Source organism: Lithobates pipiens, unplaced genomic scaffold (genome assembly GCF_037356315.1).
Source record: "Lithobates pipiens isolate NorthernLeopardFrog02 unplaced genomic scaffold, aLitPip1_a1.2 Scaffold_8, whole genome shotgun sequence".
Classification (NCBI taxonomy): domain Eukaryota; kingdom Metazoa; phylum Chordata; class Amphibia; order Anura; family Ranidae; genus Lithobates; species Lithobates pipiens.
Window position 1 is genome coordinate 675,259,325 of NW_027507903.1, and position 14,897 is coordinate 675,274,221.

Sequence of the window (14,897 nt, forward strand, 5' to 3'; positions counted from 1 at the left end):
TTGCTTCTGGAAAAACGAGGTTAAACTCAACTGCCTAAAAACGGCAAAAAACGAGACTGTGTACATGGACACAGGATAACATTGAATGAGTTCAGGGGCAGTTGAAAAAAAGTGTCCAACTGCCTCTGAACACGCGTTTAACAGCGTCTTGTGTGCATGAAGCCTTACCAGCCAATCACAGAACTGGGGTTGTGGTACCAGACAATCACAGCACTGGGGTTGTGGTATTGCCAGCCAATCACAGCACTGGGGTTGTGGGGCAATTTTGATGGAGCAATTTTGACGAGGCAATTTTGATGCAGCAATTTTGACGAGGCAATTTTTATGGTGGCAGTATAATAGGGACATTTTGATGGGGCAATTTTGATGGTGGCAGTATGATTGGGCAGTTTTTGTGGGGAAATTTTGATGGTGGCAGTATAATGGGGCAATTTTATGGGGAAATTTCATGGGGCGATTTTGATGGGGCAATTTAGATTGTGGCAGTATGATGGGGCAATTTTTATGGTGGCAGTATGGTGGAGCAATTTGATGGGGCAATAGGATGAGGCAGTTTTGATTGTGACAATTTTGATGGTGGTAGTATAATGGCACAATTTTGATGGGGCAATAGGATGGGGTAGTTTTGATGGTGGCAGTATGATGGGGCAATTTTGATGGGGCATTATGATGGCGCAATAGGATGGGGCAGTGTCAATGGGGCAATTTGAGGCAGTTTTGATGGGGTAATTTTGGTGGTGGCAGTATAATGGGGAAATTGTGATGGAGGCAGTATAATTGGGGCAATAGGATGGGGCAATGTTGGTGGTGGCAGTATAATAGGGCAATTTTAATGGGGGCAATTTGATGGGGACATTTGATTGGGGCAATTTTGATGGGGTAATTTTGATTGTGGCAATATGATGGAGCAATTTTGATGGTGACAGTATAATGGGGCAGTTTTGATGCGGTAATTTTAAGGGGGAAATTTTATGAGGAAATTTGATTGGGGTAAAAGGGATGGGGCAGTTTTGATGGGACAATTTTGATTGTGGCAATTTTGATGGTGGCAGTATGAAGGGGAAATTTTGAGGGGGGGCAATATGATGGGGCAGTTTTGATTGTGGTAGTATGATGGGGCAATTTTGATGCTGGCAGTATGATGGGGGAGTTTTGATGGGGGTAATTTGATGGGGCAATTTGATTGGGGCAATAGGATGAGGCAATTTTGATTATAGCAATTTTGATGGTGGCAGTATGATGGGGCAATTTTGATGGGGAAATATAATGGTGGCAGTATGATTGGGCAATTTTAAACTCAGCAATATGATGGGGCAATTTGATGGGGGCTAAATGATGGAGCTGTAGGATGGGGCAATTTTGGTGGTGGTAGTATAATGGGGAAATTTTGATGGGGCAATATGATGGGGCAATTTTTATGGTGGCAGTATAAAGGAGTCATTTTGATGTGGGCAATATGATGGGGAAAATTTAATGGGGCAGTAGGATGGGGCACTTTTGATGGGGCAGTTTTTATGGGGCAATAGAATGGGGCAATTTTGGTGGTGTCAGTATGATGGGGCAGTTTTGATGGGGATAATGTGATGGGGCAGTATCTGCAAAAGGTAATTACTTTAAAGAGCTCTAGAGTTTGTTAGGATCCTCACTTTATGGAGGTGGGTGGAATTTAGCCATAAGCCAATCAACCCTGGGGGGTGTTCCCTGCGCAGCCCACAAACCGGTCCTGTGTTCTGAAGGAACCAGAGACAAATGGACCATGAATGGTTCTGATGGATGAGGATTGGTAACACCGGCATGTCAGTCTGATCCCAACAAGACCAATCAGTGCTTGTCTGGTGTGATCAGACCCCATAGAACCATTCTGGGGGTTTCTCCTGGATTCTATCCTCACTACACATACAATGTTATGTGTACATGTACCCCAACATGTCTACAATCAGGGGCAATTATTTCCATCTCTCTGCAACTCATATTTTATTTTGTATGAGAGATAAAATAGATTCCTCTGATCTCTGATATAAATCAATGTCTGGCAGACAGTTCGGGGTCTTCTCCCTGTATCGGCCTCGTCCCCTGCTGGGCTTGTAGATGAAATGACTAGGACTTCTCTTTGAGGCTCAGTGAGGTGACACTTTTGTATCTACAAGGATGGGGGGATTTTATTGGCATCTAGGGGTCACTTCTGGTCTAGAAACTCGCTCTGTCCTTCCAGATTCTAATTGAGGACCATCTGTCTATGATTGGTCACTGAATGAAGAGAATACAGAGTCCTGTGCATCTTCTGGTCTGTTTCAGGTCTGAATTCAGCCTAGAATTCTGGGAGAAATTGGACCTGAAATGGTGAATGGAGATGCACCGGACCCCCTGCTGTGAGCCGTTGTGACCTCCAGTGTGACCCCAGCCAAAGTCTGATCTCTGATAGTCAGTGGAGGGGGAGGGGATGAAAGCCAATAACAGCGAGTGACCTGAAGGACTATGATGGGAACTCCGGCCAATCACAGGTCTGTCTTTGTATAACTTTCATCTAGGTGACATGTCTGGATCCCTCACATAGAAGATTTATACCAGAATCCTGCAGAATATTATATCATTTATAGGATAATTCTCACTTCAGGTGCTGCAGAGTACAGCCAGGATCTCTGAGCCCCTCACATAGAAGTTTCATTCCAGAGTCTTCCAGATTATTCCATGATAAATCCAGTGTGATGAGGGATTGATTATTGATAAGAATGGATCGGAGATCATCACAGCCGGAGGAAGTCACATCACATCTAATCAACCTGCAGAGACAAATCCAGACACATGATATTATATTATAAGATGAATATGAGGAATTATTCCCATTTAGTGAAAAGTAACATAACATCACTAGAGCGGAATATCAGGATATACAGAATGTTATACAGAGGAAAGATCTTGTTATTAGGGAAGCTGATAAAGGTGAAGCTGTTGTAGTACTTATGTCTACACAGTATAAAGAGGGGGCACTGTGACAGCTCAGTCTACCCCCTTATGTACCCGGTTATTAAGCAGGACCTCACACAGTGTCTCATACAGGGGCTTCTGAAATTGATAGATAAAAGGAAAGGATCTGGGGGGTTTATGAAATAAAACAGCAGAATTTCTTTTGGTGGATACCCCAGTGACCCCAATATTCCATCACCTTCCTAAAGTCCACCAATCAGGAGTTCCCATTGAAGGTCACCGGATTGTGACAGGAAAAGGATCCCTTATAGAGAATGTAGGGGGGAGGGGTGGATATACATTTCCAGCCTTTAGAGCTCAGACTTCTGGGATATATTAGAGATACAAGTACTATATTGGTGGATATTCCACATTTACAATGGGATTCTACATTCACATGGGGGACACTTCACATTAACCCTTTCATGACTAAGCCTATTTTTGGCATTTGGTGTTTTCAAGTTAAAATCCATATTTTTTGCTAGAAAATTACTTGGAACCCCCAAACATTATATATATTTTTTTAACAGAGACTCTAGAGAATAAAACGGCGAGTGTTGCAATATTTTATGTCACACGGTATTTGCGCAGCAGTGTTTTAAATGCAACTTTTTGGGAAAAGGGACACTTGAATAAAAAAAAAAAAACAGTAAAATGATCCCATTTTTTTGCATAATGTGAAAGATAATGTTACGCCGAGTAAATAGATACCAAACATGTCACACTTTATAATTGCACGCACTTGTGGATTGACGACAAAATACGGTACCTAAAAATCTCAATAGGCGACGCTTTAAACATTTTTTACGGTTACCAGGTTAGTGTTACAGAGGAGGTCTAGTGCTAGAATTATTGCTCTAGCTCTGACGATCGTGGCGATACCTCACATGTGTGATTTGAACACCGTTTACATATGCGGGTGCGACTTCCGTATGCGTTTTCTTTGCTTCGCAAGCTCGCGGGGAAGGCGGGCGCTTTAAAAAAATTATTTTATTTTTTTATTTATTTTATTTATTTTAAAATGACTAAATTGTTTTAAAAAAAAAATTGATCACTTTTATTGCTGTCACAAGGAATGTAAACATCCCTTGTGACAGTAATAGGCGGTGACAGGTACTCTTTATGGAGGGATCAGGGGTCTAAAAGACCCCCCACCCCTCCTTTACACTTCAATGTATTCAGATCGCCGAAAACTGCGATTCTGAATACCGGATATTTTTTTAAAACCGGCACCATTGGCAGCCGAGTAAACGGGAAGTGACGTCATGACGTCGCTTCCTTGTTTACTATGAGGAGACTGGAATGACGCCGATTACGGCTTCGTTCCAGTTCCTCCCCAGGGGCCGGAGGCATCGCACCAGGAATCGGTGCTCCTGATCGAGCGGGAGCACCGGTAACAGCGGTGGGAGGGGGGACGTCCCCTCCCGCTCCTCCGGCATAACAGCCGAGCGGCTTTTAGCCGCATCGGTTGTTATGGCTGGATAGCCAATCGCCTGCTGAAAAAAACGGTACCAGGATGATGCCTGCAGGTGCGGGCATCATCCCGGTATACCCCCCGGAAGCTGAGTATGCACATGTGCGTACGCTCGGCGGGAAAGGGTTAAAGCACTTTATTCTTCCATCCCCCATTCTTTAGTGTCTCCAGCAATCAGATTTCAACTCCATAGATATAGATCATATACTAGGATGTTACAGGAATTATTACAGAGGATGTAAAGGATAAAGGTTTTTTTATCTTAACTACTTCAGCCCCGAAAGGATTTACCCCCTTTAACCACCTCAATACAGTGCACTTACACCCCCTTCCTGACCAGACCAATTTTCAGCTTTCAGCGCTCTCACAGTTTGAATGACAATTACTCAGTCATGCAACACTGTACCCATATGAAACTTGCGTCCTTTTTTCCATACAAATAGAGCTTTGTTTTAGTGGTATTTAATCACTAGTAGGCTTTTTATTTTTTGTGCTATAAATAAAATAAAAACGTAAATTTTGTGAAAAAAATGCCTTTTTCTTTGTTTGTCATACATTTTTGCTAATTAGTAATTTTTCTTCATACATTTTGGCCAAAATTTATACTGCTACATATCTTTGGTAAAAAATAACCCACATTAGGGCCGGTTCACACAGCGAGGCGAGGCGAGGCGACACGGCTCGCCTCGCCTCGCTCCCGCAAGTCGCCCCCGTTCTGTACAATGGAACCGTTCTGAGAGGAGCGACTCGAGTCGCTCCGACTCAGAAAAAAGGTTCCTGTACTACTTCGGGGCGACTTCGGGGGCGACTTGCATTGACTTCTATACAGAAGTCCTCTGCAAGTCGCCGCTGAGATCCCCGCAGGTCGCGGCGAGGCAAGTCGGAGACGCCTCGCCGCACCTCGCTGTGTGAACCGGCCCTTAGTGTATATTAGTTGGTCTTTGTGGAAGTTATAGAGTCTACAAACTATGGTGCCAATCACTGAAAATTGATCACATCTGATCAGGCCTATCTCATTTCTTGAGTCAGGAAAGTACAAATACCCCCCAAATGACCCCTTTTTACAAAGAAGACATTCCAAGGTATTAAGTAAGTAGCATGGTGAGTTTTTTTAAGTTGTCATTTTTTCCCACAATTCTTTGCAATATGAAGATTTTTTTTATTATTATTATTTTTTACAAAATTGTCATATTATCAGGTTATTTCTCACACACAGCATATGCATACAACAAATTACACCCCAAAATACATTCTGCTACTCTTCCCGAGTACGGTAATACCACATGTGTGAGACTTTTACACAGCCTGGCCACATACAGAGCACCAACATTGATGTAGTACCTTCAGACGTTCTACGAGCAAAAATGACGCATCTCATTTCTCAACCACCTATTACACTTTTGAAGGCCCTGGAGTACCAGGACAATGGAATTTCCCATAAAATGACCCAATTTTGGAAAGCAAACACCCCAACGTATAATCTGTGAGGCATAATGAGTCTTTTGAACGGTTCATTTTTTTCCAGAAGTTTTTGGAATATGTGGAAAAAAATGAAAACGCATTTTTTTTTTTACACAAAGTTGTCAATTTATAAGATATTTCTAACACATAGCATGTATATAGCAAAAATTACACCCCAAAACACATTCTGCTACTCCTCCCGAGTATGGCGATACCACATATGTAGGACTTTTACACAGCCTGTTTACATAGAGAGGCCGAACATTGAAGTAGTACGTTCAGGCATTCTAGGAGCATAAATGACACATCTCATTTCATTCCTACCTATCACACTTTTGAAGGTCCTGGACCACCAGGACAGTGAAATTACCCACAAAATGACCCCATTTTGGAAAGCAAACACCCCAACGTATATTCTATGAGGCATGGGCGGCAAATAGGTACTCGGGTACTCTGATGGGCTGCAGATAGGTACTCTGGTACTCTGATGGCCTGGTGACAGGTACTCGGGTACTCTGATGGCCTGGTGACAGGTACTCGGGTACTCTGATGGCCTGGTGACAGGTACTCGGGTACTCTGATGGCCTGGTGACTGGTACTCGGGCACTCAGATGTAGTGATGGACGAACTTCCGACGGGATGTTTCGCGAACGCGGACCGCGAACGCGGCCGATAGTTTGCGAAACGGAAAGTTCGGGGCGGGCCCCATTGACTTCAATGGGAGGCGAACTTCGCAAACCTTTAGGTCAAATTTGCAGCCACAAAATAATTATTAGCTGGGCAAACATGTTCCCACCACATGGTCAATGACATAATACATGTATGAGGTGAATTTGGGATCGATAACTACAAGCATTCTTTTTTTATATGGGAAATTGTTCTGACAATTCAGGACTGTGGAGCGCATGAAAGCAATGGAGGAGACGGAAGGTCAGGGACCAGGGTAGGCAAAGAAGAGGGTGCAGGAGATGATCACCAGCAGCGTGACATACAGCAATGACACCTGCACCGTGATAGAGTCATCTGACAACAGCACCGTGATAGAGGGCACTGACATCAGCAGCGTGACATAAAGCATTAACACCAGCACCGTGACATACAGCATTGACAGCAACACCGTGATAGAGAGCACTGACATCAGCAGCGTGACATAAATCACTCACACCAGCACCGTGCTATACAGCACTGACAGCAGCACCGTGATATACAGCACTGACAGCAGCAGCGTGACATTAAGCACTCACACCAGCACCGTGATATACAGCACTGACAGCAGCACCGTGATATAGAGCACTGACATCAGCAGCGTGACATAAATCACTCACACCAGCACCGTGATATACAGCACTGACAGCAGCACCGTGATATACAGCACTGACAGCAGCAGCGTGACATTAAGCACTCACACCAGCACCGTGATATACAGCACTGACAGCAGCACCGTGATAGAGAGCACTGACATCAGAAGCGTGACATTAAGCACTGACATCAGCACCGTGATATACAGCACTGACAGCAGCACCGTGATAGAGAGCACTGACATCAGAAGTGTGACATTAAGCACTGACATCAGCACCGTGATATACAGCACTGACAGCAGCACCGTGATAGAGAGCACTGACATCAGAAGCGTGATCCCCTCATAATAAGAACCCCCAGGAGTAAGTCAGCACAGGACAGGGATGGTGTGATCCCCTCATAATAAGCAGGCCCAGGAGTAAATCAGCACAGGACAGGGATGGTGTGATCCCCTCATAACAAGAACCCCCAGGAGGAAGTCAGCACAGCACAGGGATGGTGTGATCCCCTCATAATAAGAACCCCCAGGAGAAAGTCAGCACAGGGATGGTGTGATCCCCTCATAATAAGAACCCCCAGGAGTAAGTCAGCACAGGACAGGGATGGTGTGATCCCCTCATAATAAGCAGGCCCAGGAGTAAATCAGCACAGGACAGGGACGGTGTGCTTTTTTGGGACAAGGAAGTGAGCCAAATGAAGAAAGAAGGTATGTGTGCTTGATTAAAAAAATTGTTTATAGACATATACATGGTCTACTGGTCACATGTGTTGAATTCCTCCGAGATCCATGATTCATTCATTTTTAGAAATGTGAGGTAGTTAACACTGTCGTGAGCTAGGCGAGTACGCTTATCGGTCACGATCCCCCCTGCTGCGCTGAACGTCCTTTCGGACAGGACACTGGATGAGGGGCAAGCCAACAGTTCGATTGCAAATTGGGCAAGCTCTGGCCAGAGGTCAAGCCTGCCCACCCAGTAGTCCAGGGGTTCATCACTCCATAGAGCGTCCACATCGGCCGTTAACCCGATGTAGTCGGACACCTGGCGGTCTAGGCGTTCCCTGATGCTGGATCCGGATGACACCTGTCGATGGGTCGGCTGAAAGAATGACCTCATATCCGAAGTCACCAACACATCTTCAAACCGGCCTCTTCTTGCAGGCGCTGTTGGATTGGTATCCGCAACTCCTTCTCTGGGAGTGGGAATTGCTCCTCTGCCAGCGCTCGCAAAAGCAGAATGCAGCATTTCTCGAAGCAAGGCCTGGAAGTTCTGCATTCTGACAGCCCTCTGCGACGGCGGTAACATTTCCGCCATTTTGTGTTTGTACCGGGGGTCTAAGTACGTTGCCACCCAGTACTGGTCCTTGACCCTTATGCTTTTTATACGGGGGTCCCTATTAAAACACTGAAGCATGAAGGCCCCCATTTGCACTAAAGTGGAAGCGGTGTGGTGGCCTGGCTCCTGCTCATCATCCAGGATAATGTCGTCCTCTTCATTCTCCTCTCCCCATCCACGCACAACAGGGATCCCAGAAAGGTTTAAAGCATGCTCTTCTTGCTCCTCCTCATCTGCCCCGGCACCATCGTCCTCTGACTCCTCATCAGACTCCTGTTGTTGACTTGTCTCAGATAGAGTAGCCCCCCCTGGGAATTCATCCAGCATTGCGACTTCCTCATCGTCCCGCTCCTGCTCCTCCACAGCCTGATCAATGACACGACGCAATGCACGCTCCATAAAGAAGGCATAAGGTACCATGTCACTGATGGCGCCATGGCTGCGACTGACCAGTTTGGTGATCTCCTCAAATGGCCGCAGAAGTCTGCATGTGTCGCGCTTGAGCAGCCACTGGCGCGGTGAAAAAAAACCCAGCTCCCCAGAACCGTTTCTTTCGCAGAGTTCATACAGGTAGATGTTAACTGCACGTTTCTGCTGGAGCAGCCTATCAAGCATATAGAAGGTTGAGTTCCATCGCGTCGGGCAATCGCAAATAAGACGTCTGACCGGCAGATGGTGTCGCCGCTGAATGTCAGCAAGGCGAGCCATGGCCGTGTAAGATCTTCTGAAATGGGCTGAGATTTTCCTTGCCTGCCGCAAGATGTCCTGGACCCCAGGGTATTTGACAAGGAATTGCTGCACGACCAAGTTTAAGACGTGTGCCATGTATGGCACGTGCGTGATTTTGCCCTGTTTCAATGCGCTAAGCAGATTGGCACTGTTGTCACACACCACTTTACCAACTGTCAAATTGAGCGGTGTTAGCCACTGATCTGCCTGTGAACGCAAAGCTGAAAGGAGTGCCGGGCCAGTGTGGCTCTTGGCTTCCAGGCACAACAGACGCAGCACGGCATGGCAACGTCTCACCTGGCATGTGGAATAGGTTCTGGGGAGCTTGGGCGGTGCAGCAGAAGAGACGCTAGCAGCGGAAAAGGAGGAGGCAGCTGAGGAGGAGAGGGAGGAGGATGGAGTAGGAGGAGGAGGAGAAGAAGAGTCAGGCCTGCATGCAATCCGTGGCGGTAAAACCAAATCTACGCGGGTGCCACGGGTTACATGCTTGACGGCCGTCAGAAGGTTCACCCAGTGGGCAGTAAAAGTGATATACCTTCCCTGCCCGTGTTTGCTAGACCACGTGTCTGTGGTCAGATGTATCTTGGCACCAACACTGTGTGCCAGAGATACATTCACTTGCCGCTGAACATGGCCATATAGCTCTGGGATTCCCTTCTCTGAGAAATACTTCCTTCCTGGGACCTTCCATTGTGGAGTTCCAATGGCCACAAATTTGCGAAAGGCCTCCGAGTCCACCAGTTTATATGGCAGTAGTTGGCGGGCTATGAGTTCTGACAAGCCAGCCGTCAATCGTTGGGCAAGAGGGTTATCCGGCGTCATCATTTTTTTACGCTCGAACATTAGGCCCACGGAAGCCTGCCTTTTTGCAGAAAAATGTGAGCTTGGCGTGATGGAAGGTGGAGTGGAGGACAATTGTGAGGAGAGAGGAGAAGGAGAAGTAGAAGACAAGGCTGGACGATGAGAGCCTGCAGTGTGGCTTTGTGTGTTACGTTGCTCCCACTCGGCTCGGTGATGGCTGCCCATGTGCCTTCTTAAGGCGGTCGTCCCTAGGTGAGTGTTGGGCTTACCGCGACTAATGCGTTGACTGCAAAGATTGCAGATGGCACTGCTATTGTCAGCAGCGGACACGTTAAAAAAAGCCCACACTGCGGAGCCATGTGCCGGTGTCCTGGGAGCGCCAGATGTGACCGTACATAGTCGATGACTCGCTCCTGATACATTTGCAGTCTGCTTTGTCCCTCCTGTGCAATGTAAGTTAGTCCTGCTTCTCCTCCCTATCTGCTGGTCCATATCTCCCTCTGAACTCCCCTCCTCTTCCTCTCTTGTGGGCACCCACGTGACATCACTAGACACGTCATCATCAACGTCACCTTCCCCACCGCTATAAGTAGAGATCTCGGAGTAGGCAGCAACACCGGGGACCAACCTCCTCCTTGGGCTGATCTGGGTACTGTCGTCAGACTGCTGAGTAGCGGTTGTTGCTACCTTCTCTTCCTGATCCAATACGAAGAGTGGCTGCGCATCAGAAATGTCCTCTTGATATGGATCGGAAAATAATTCCTGTGACTCAAGCGGGAGGTATGTGGTGGTGGTGGTGGTGTTGTTGGTGGTAGTGTCTTTGGGGGTGCACATAGCAGAGAGTGAAGAAGAGGGTGCAGATCGAGAGGATGAGGAGGGTGCAGAAGAGTAAGGCTGAGTGAGCCACTCAACCAAGTCTGGTGCGTCCTTTAAAGTAATTGAACGCACCTTCTGCAACTTCCCACTTTGGCTCAAGGCTGTTGCTCCTGCCCTACCCCTACCACCCCTGCGGAAGGGCCTGCCTCTTCCTCTGCCTGTCATTTTTTAAATGACCCTGTGACAAAACTCTTAGTCCCTATACCGATGAAGGACTGCTGCAGTATAGGGCAGCGGTCAGCAGTGGTGCACCTCAACCCTATCTATTGTGGACCAATAGCGGTCCTTACAGAACAGCAGACTGTACCTCACTCAACCCTATGTACTGTAGCACCCTTCACCAATTACCAGTCCTTATAAGGACCTTTGTGGACCAAGTAGGTTGTGTGTGACTGATTAGCAGACTGTACGTCAGTCCCTATACCAATGAAGGACTGCTGCAGTATAGGGCAGCGGTCAGCAGTGGTGCACGTCAACCCTATCTATTGTGGACCGATACCAGTCCTTACAGAACGGCAGACTGTACCTCACTCAACCCTATGTACTGTAGCACCCTTCACCAAGTTACCAGTCCTTATAAGGACCTTTGTGGACCAAGTAGGTTGTGTGTGACTGAATAGCAGACTGTACGTCAGTCCCTATACCAATGAAGGACTGCTGCAGTATAGGGCAGCGGTCAGCAGTGGTGCACGTCAACCCTATCTATTGTGGACCGATACCAGTCCTTACAGAACGACAGACTGTACCTCACTCAACCCTATGTACTGTAGCACCCTTTACCAAGTTACCAGTCCTTATAAGGACCTTTGTGGACCAAGTAGGTTGTGTGTGACTGAATAGCAGACTGTACGTCAGTCCCTATACCAATGAAGGACTGCTGCAGTATAGGGCAGCGGTCAGCAGTGGTGCACGTCATCCCTATCTATTGTGGACCGATACCAGTCCTTACAGAATGGCAGACTGTACCTCACTCAACCCTATGTACTGTAGCACCCTTCACCAAGTTACCAGTCCTTATAAGAACCTTTGTGGACCAAGTAGGTTGTGTGTGACTGAATAGCAGACTGTACGTCAGTCCCTATACCAATGAAGGACTGCTGCAGTATAGGGCAGCGGTCAGCAGTGGTGCACGTCAACCCTATCTATTGTGGACCTATACCAGTCCTTACAGAATGGCAGACTGTACCTCACTCAACCCTATGTACTGTAGCACCCTTCACCAAGTTACCAGTCCTTATAAGGACCTTTGTGGACCAAGTAGGTTGTGTGTGACTGATTAGCAGACTGTACGTCAGTCCCTATACCAATGAAGGACTGCTGCAGTATAGGGCAGCGGTCAGCAGTGGTGCACGTCAACCCTATCTATTGTGAACCGATACCAGTCCTTACAGAACGGCAGACTGTACCTCACTCAACTCTATGTACTGTAGCACCCTAGACAGACCAAGTTACCAGTCCTGATAAAGAGCTTTGTGGAACAAGTGAGTTGTGAATGATTAGCAGACTGCAGCAGAAGGGCAGCAGTCAAGTATAATATTCTTTCTATATTTGGAAGAAAGAATATTATACGTGTACAAGCCTATTACCGTACCACTGATACCAGTCCTGAAAAGAACCTTTGTGGAACTAATAGTAACAGCAACTGTTTAAACTGACCCTCACTGCCTGACACACTGCTTCCTTCCTGTCCCTATACAAACTGGCAAAACAGAGGAGACTGGAACAATTACTGGTCACTCGAATAGCACTTTTGTGGACCTGATAGTAACAGCTAATGATGATGATGATGATGATGATGATGATGATGACTAATCTGGCTGTCCCTAAAATAGCAGCAGACACAGCACTCTGTTCCTTTCTCTAAACTGACAAAAGACACTCAGGCTGCTGCAAGAATCAGTAGCACAGCAAACCTATATACACCTAACACCTATACCAGTCCTGAAAAGAACTTTTGTGTACCAAATAGCTAGTGGTTTATCTCTCCCTGCTCCAAACAGCAACCTTTCCCTATAGTGACAGAAGAAAGAATGTAAAATGGCCGCCGGATCAGGTGTATTTATAAGTTAGGGGGAATGTCCAAGTGTCCATATGCTGTCATGTCTCAATTGGCTGTCCTGTACCCCATGATGGATGTGTCATCAGGTCAAAGTTCCTTTACACAGTAAAAACACGGCAGTCCGCCGGGCGAACGGCGCAAATAGTCTGCCGAACTGGCAGACCGCGAACAGCCGAAATTCGCTGCGAAACGACCACCGGGCGAACTGTTCGGCCATCACTACTCAGATGGGCTGTGACAGGTACTCGGGCACTCAGATGGGCTGTGACAGGTACTCGGGCACTCAGATGGGCTGTGACAGGTACTCGGGCACTCAGATGGGCTGTGACAGGTACTCTGATGGACTGTGAGTGACAGGTACTATGAGGGGTGGTGACAGGTCCTCTTTATTGGGAAGGGGCAATCAGTGTGATTGGTGTACACTGTAGGCGGTAACGAGATGTTACCGCAATCTCCTCCTCACACATGATCGGTGTGTGAGGAGGAGAACCCGGTAACATCTTGTTACCGCGTTTTTTTTACATTTTAGTGATCGGCTGTGAAAGGATTACAGCCGATCACATGGGTAAACAGCCAGCCAATGACCAGCATTGGTGACGAGCAGTGTTCCCGGGGAACACACCGCCACCGACGTGCACACGCAGCACGGTTGCGCGCATGCGCCATGCACAGTGGGGGTGTGACCATCTGTGATCGGCCGTGACTTCATCACGGCTGATCACGTGGTAAACAGCCATAACCAATGGCTGTTCACCCCCTTCGGTGGCGAGCATTGTCTCTGTGACACGCCGACACCGAAGAAACAGGAATGTGCATGCACGATTGTGCGCATTCCCTGTTTAAATGGGAGGCCGACATATGACGCCCTCCTGCCACAATAGGTGTGCCGCCTGGCCGTCATTTGATGGCCGGCGGTCAGAAAGTAGTTATTGACCAGAATATAGATTAAAAGAAAGTTGGGACTTTAGATGAAGCACTTAAATAGTGGAGGTGAGTTACAATGTAAAATATTTATTAAATAGCACTGATATTGATCCAAAGACATTAAACCATTATTGATTTCATATATATATATATATATATATATATATATATATATACACACACACACACACACACACACACACACACACACATACATAGAGTGTACACAGGGCCTGGACATGTTGAATAGACAAATACATGCATAACACCACATGTTACAAGAGGTAGATATGTAGATAAATATGGCCTGCTAATGCCACTGGCAATATGCCCAGATGCTGGCACATGCGCCCACATGGTAAATATGTATATAAATAACACTACTATTATATAAAACATATTATTATATCTATACACATATTTAATATTTTGTTCCCAGATATTCCCACTTCATGAAGTATATACTGTTTCTTGGTTTATGGAGCTACACCTTGCATGTCCCTACACTGCCCGATGCTGCTTCCTTGTATTATGCCGCCTCAGCTCCCATGGTGGGGTTGTGTCCTCGGCCGTCCCTTCACCACCGCCCCCTCTCTGCATTTGCTGTTTGGGTTGGTGAGTGTGGCTGGTTAACCACCTATACATACATTAATATTTTTGATATTTCTAGAGTATGGCTCATTATATTTTTTATATATATATTCCATAGGAAGCTCTGTTGCATCCGCTCCTGAGGAATGGGAATTACCCATGAAACGCGTCGAGCTTTACTTGATGCCACAGCAATACTCTATACGGACCAATTTTACTCTTTTATTACCATTAGACTCTATGACATTGTTTATACAGCATTTGATGGATACATATTTACCATGTGGGTGCCTGTGCCAGCACCTGGGCATATTGGCATTAGCAGGCCATATTTATCTACCCATCTACCTCTTGGAACACGTGTTGTTATGCATGTATTTGTCTA

At 46.6% G+C, this 14,897-nt stretch overlaps 1 protein-coding gene across 2 annotated transcripts in view; it reads right to left on the reverse strand.

The window, feature by feature from the left end:
• The window catches only part of LOC143961987 (NACHT, LRR and PYD domains-containing protein 12-like), a 164,479-nt gene that overhangs the window by 37,409 nt on the left and 112,173 nt on the right, over nt 1-14,897 (reverse strand). For both annotated transcript variants that reach the window (XM_077471329.1, XM_077471330.1), the window contains exon 8: nt 2,610-2,780. In XM_077471329.1, coding sequence (XP_077327455.1) covers nt 2,610-2,780 — 171 coding nt within the window. The remainder of the gene's footprint in view (nt 1-2,609; nt 2,781-14,897) is intronic.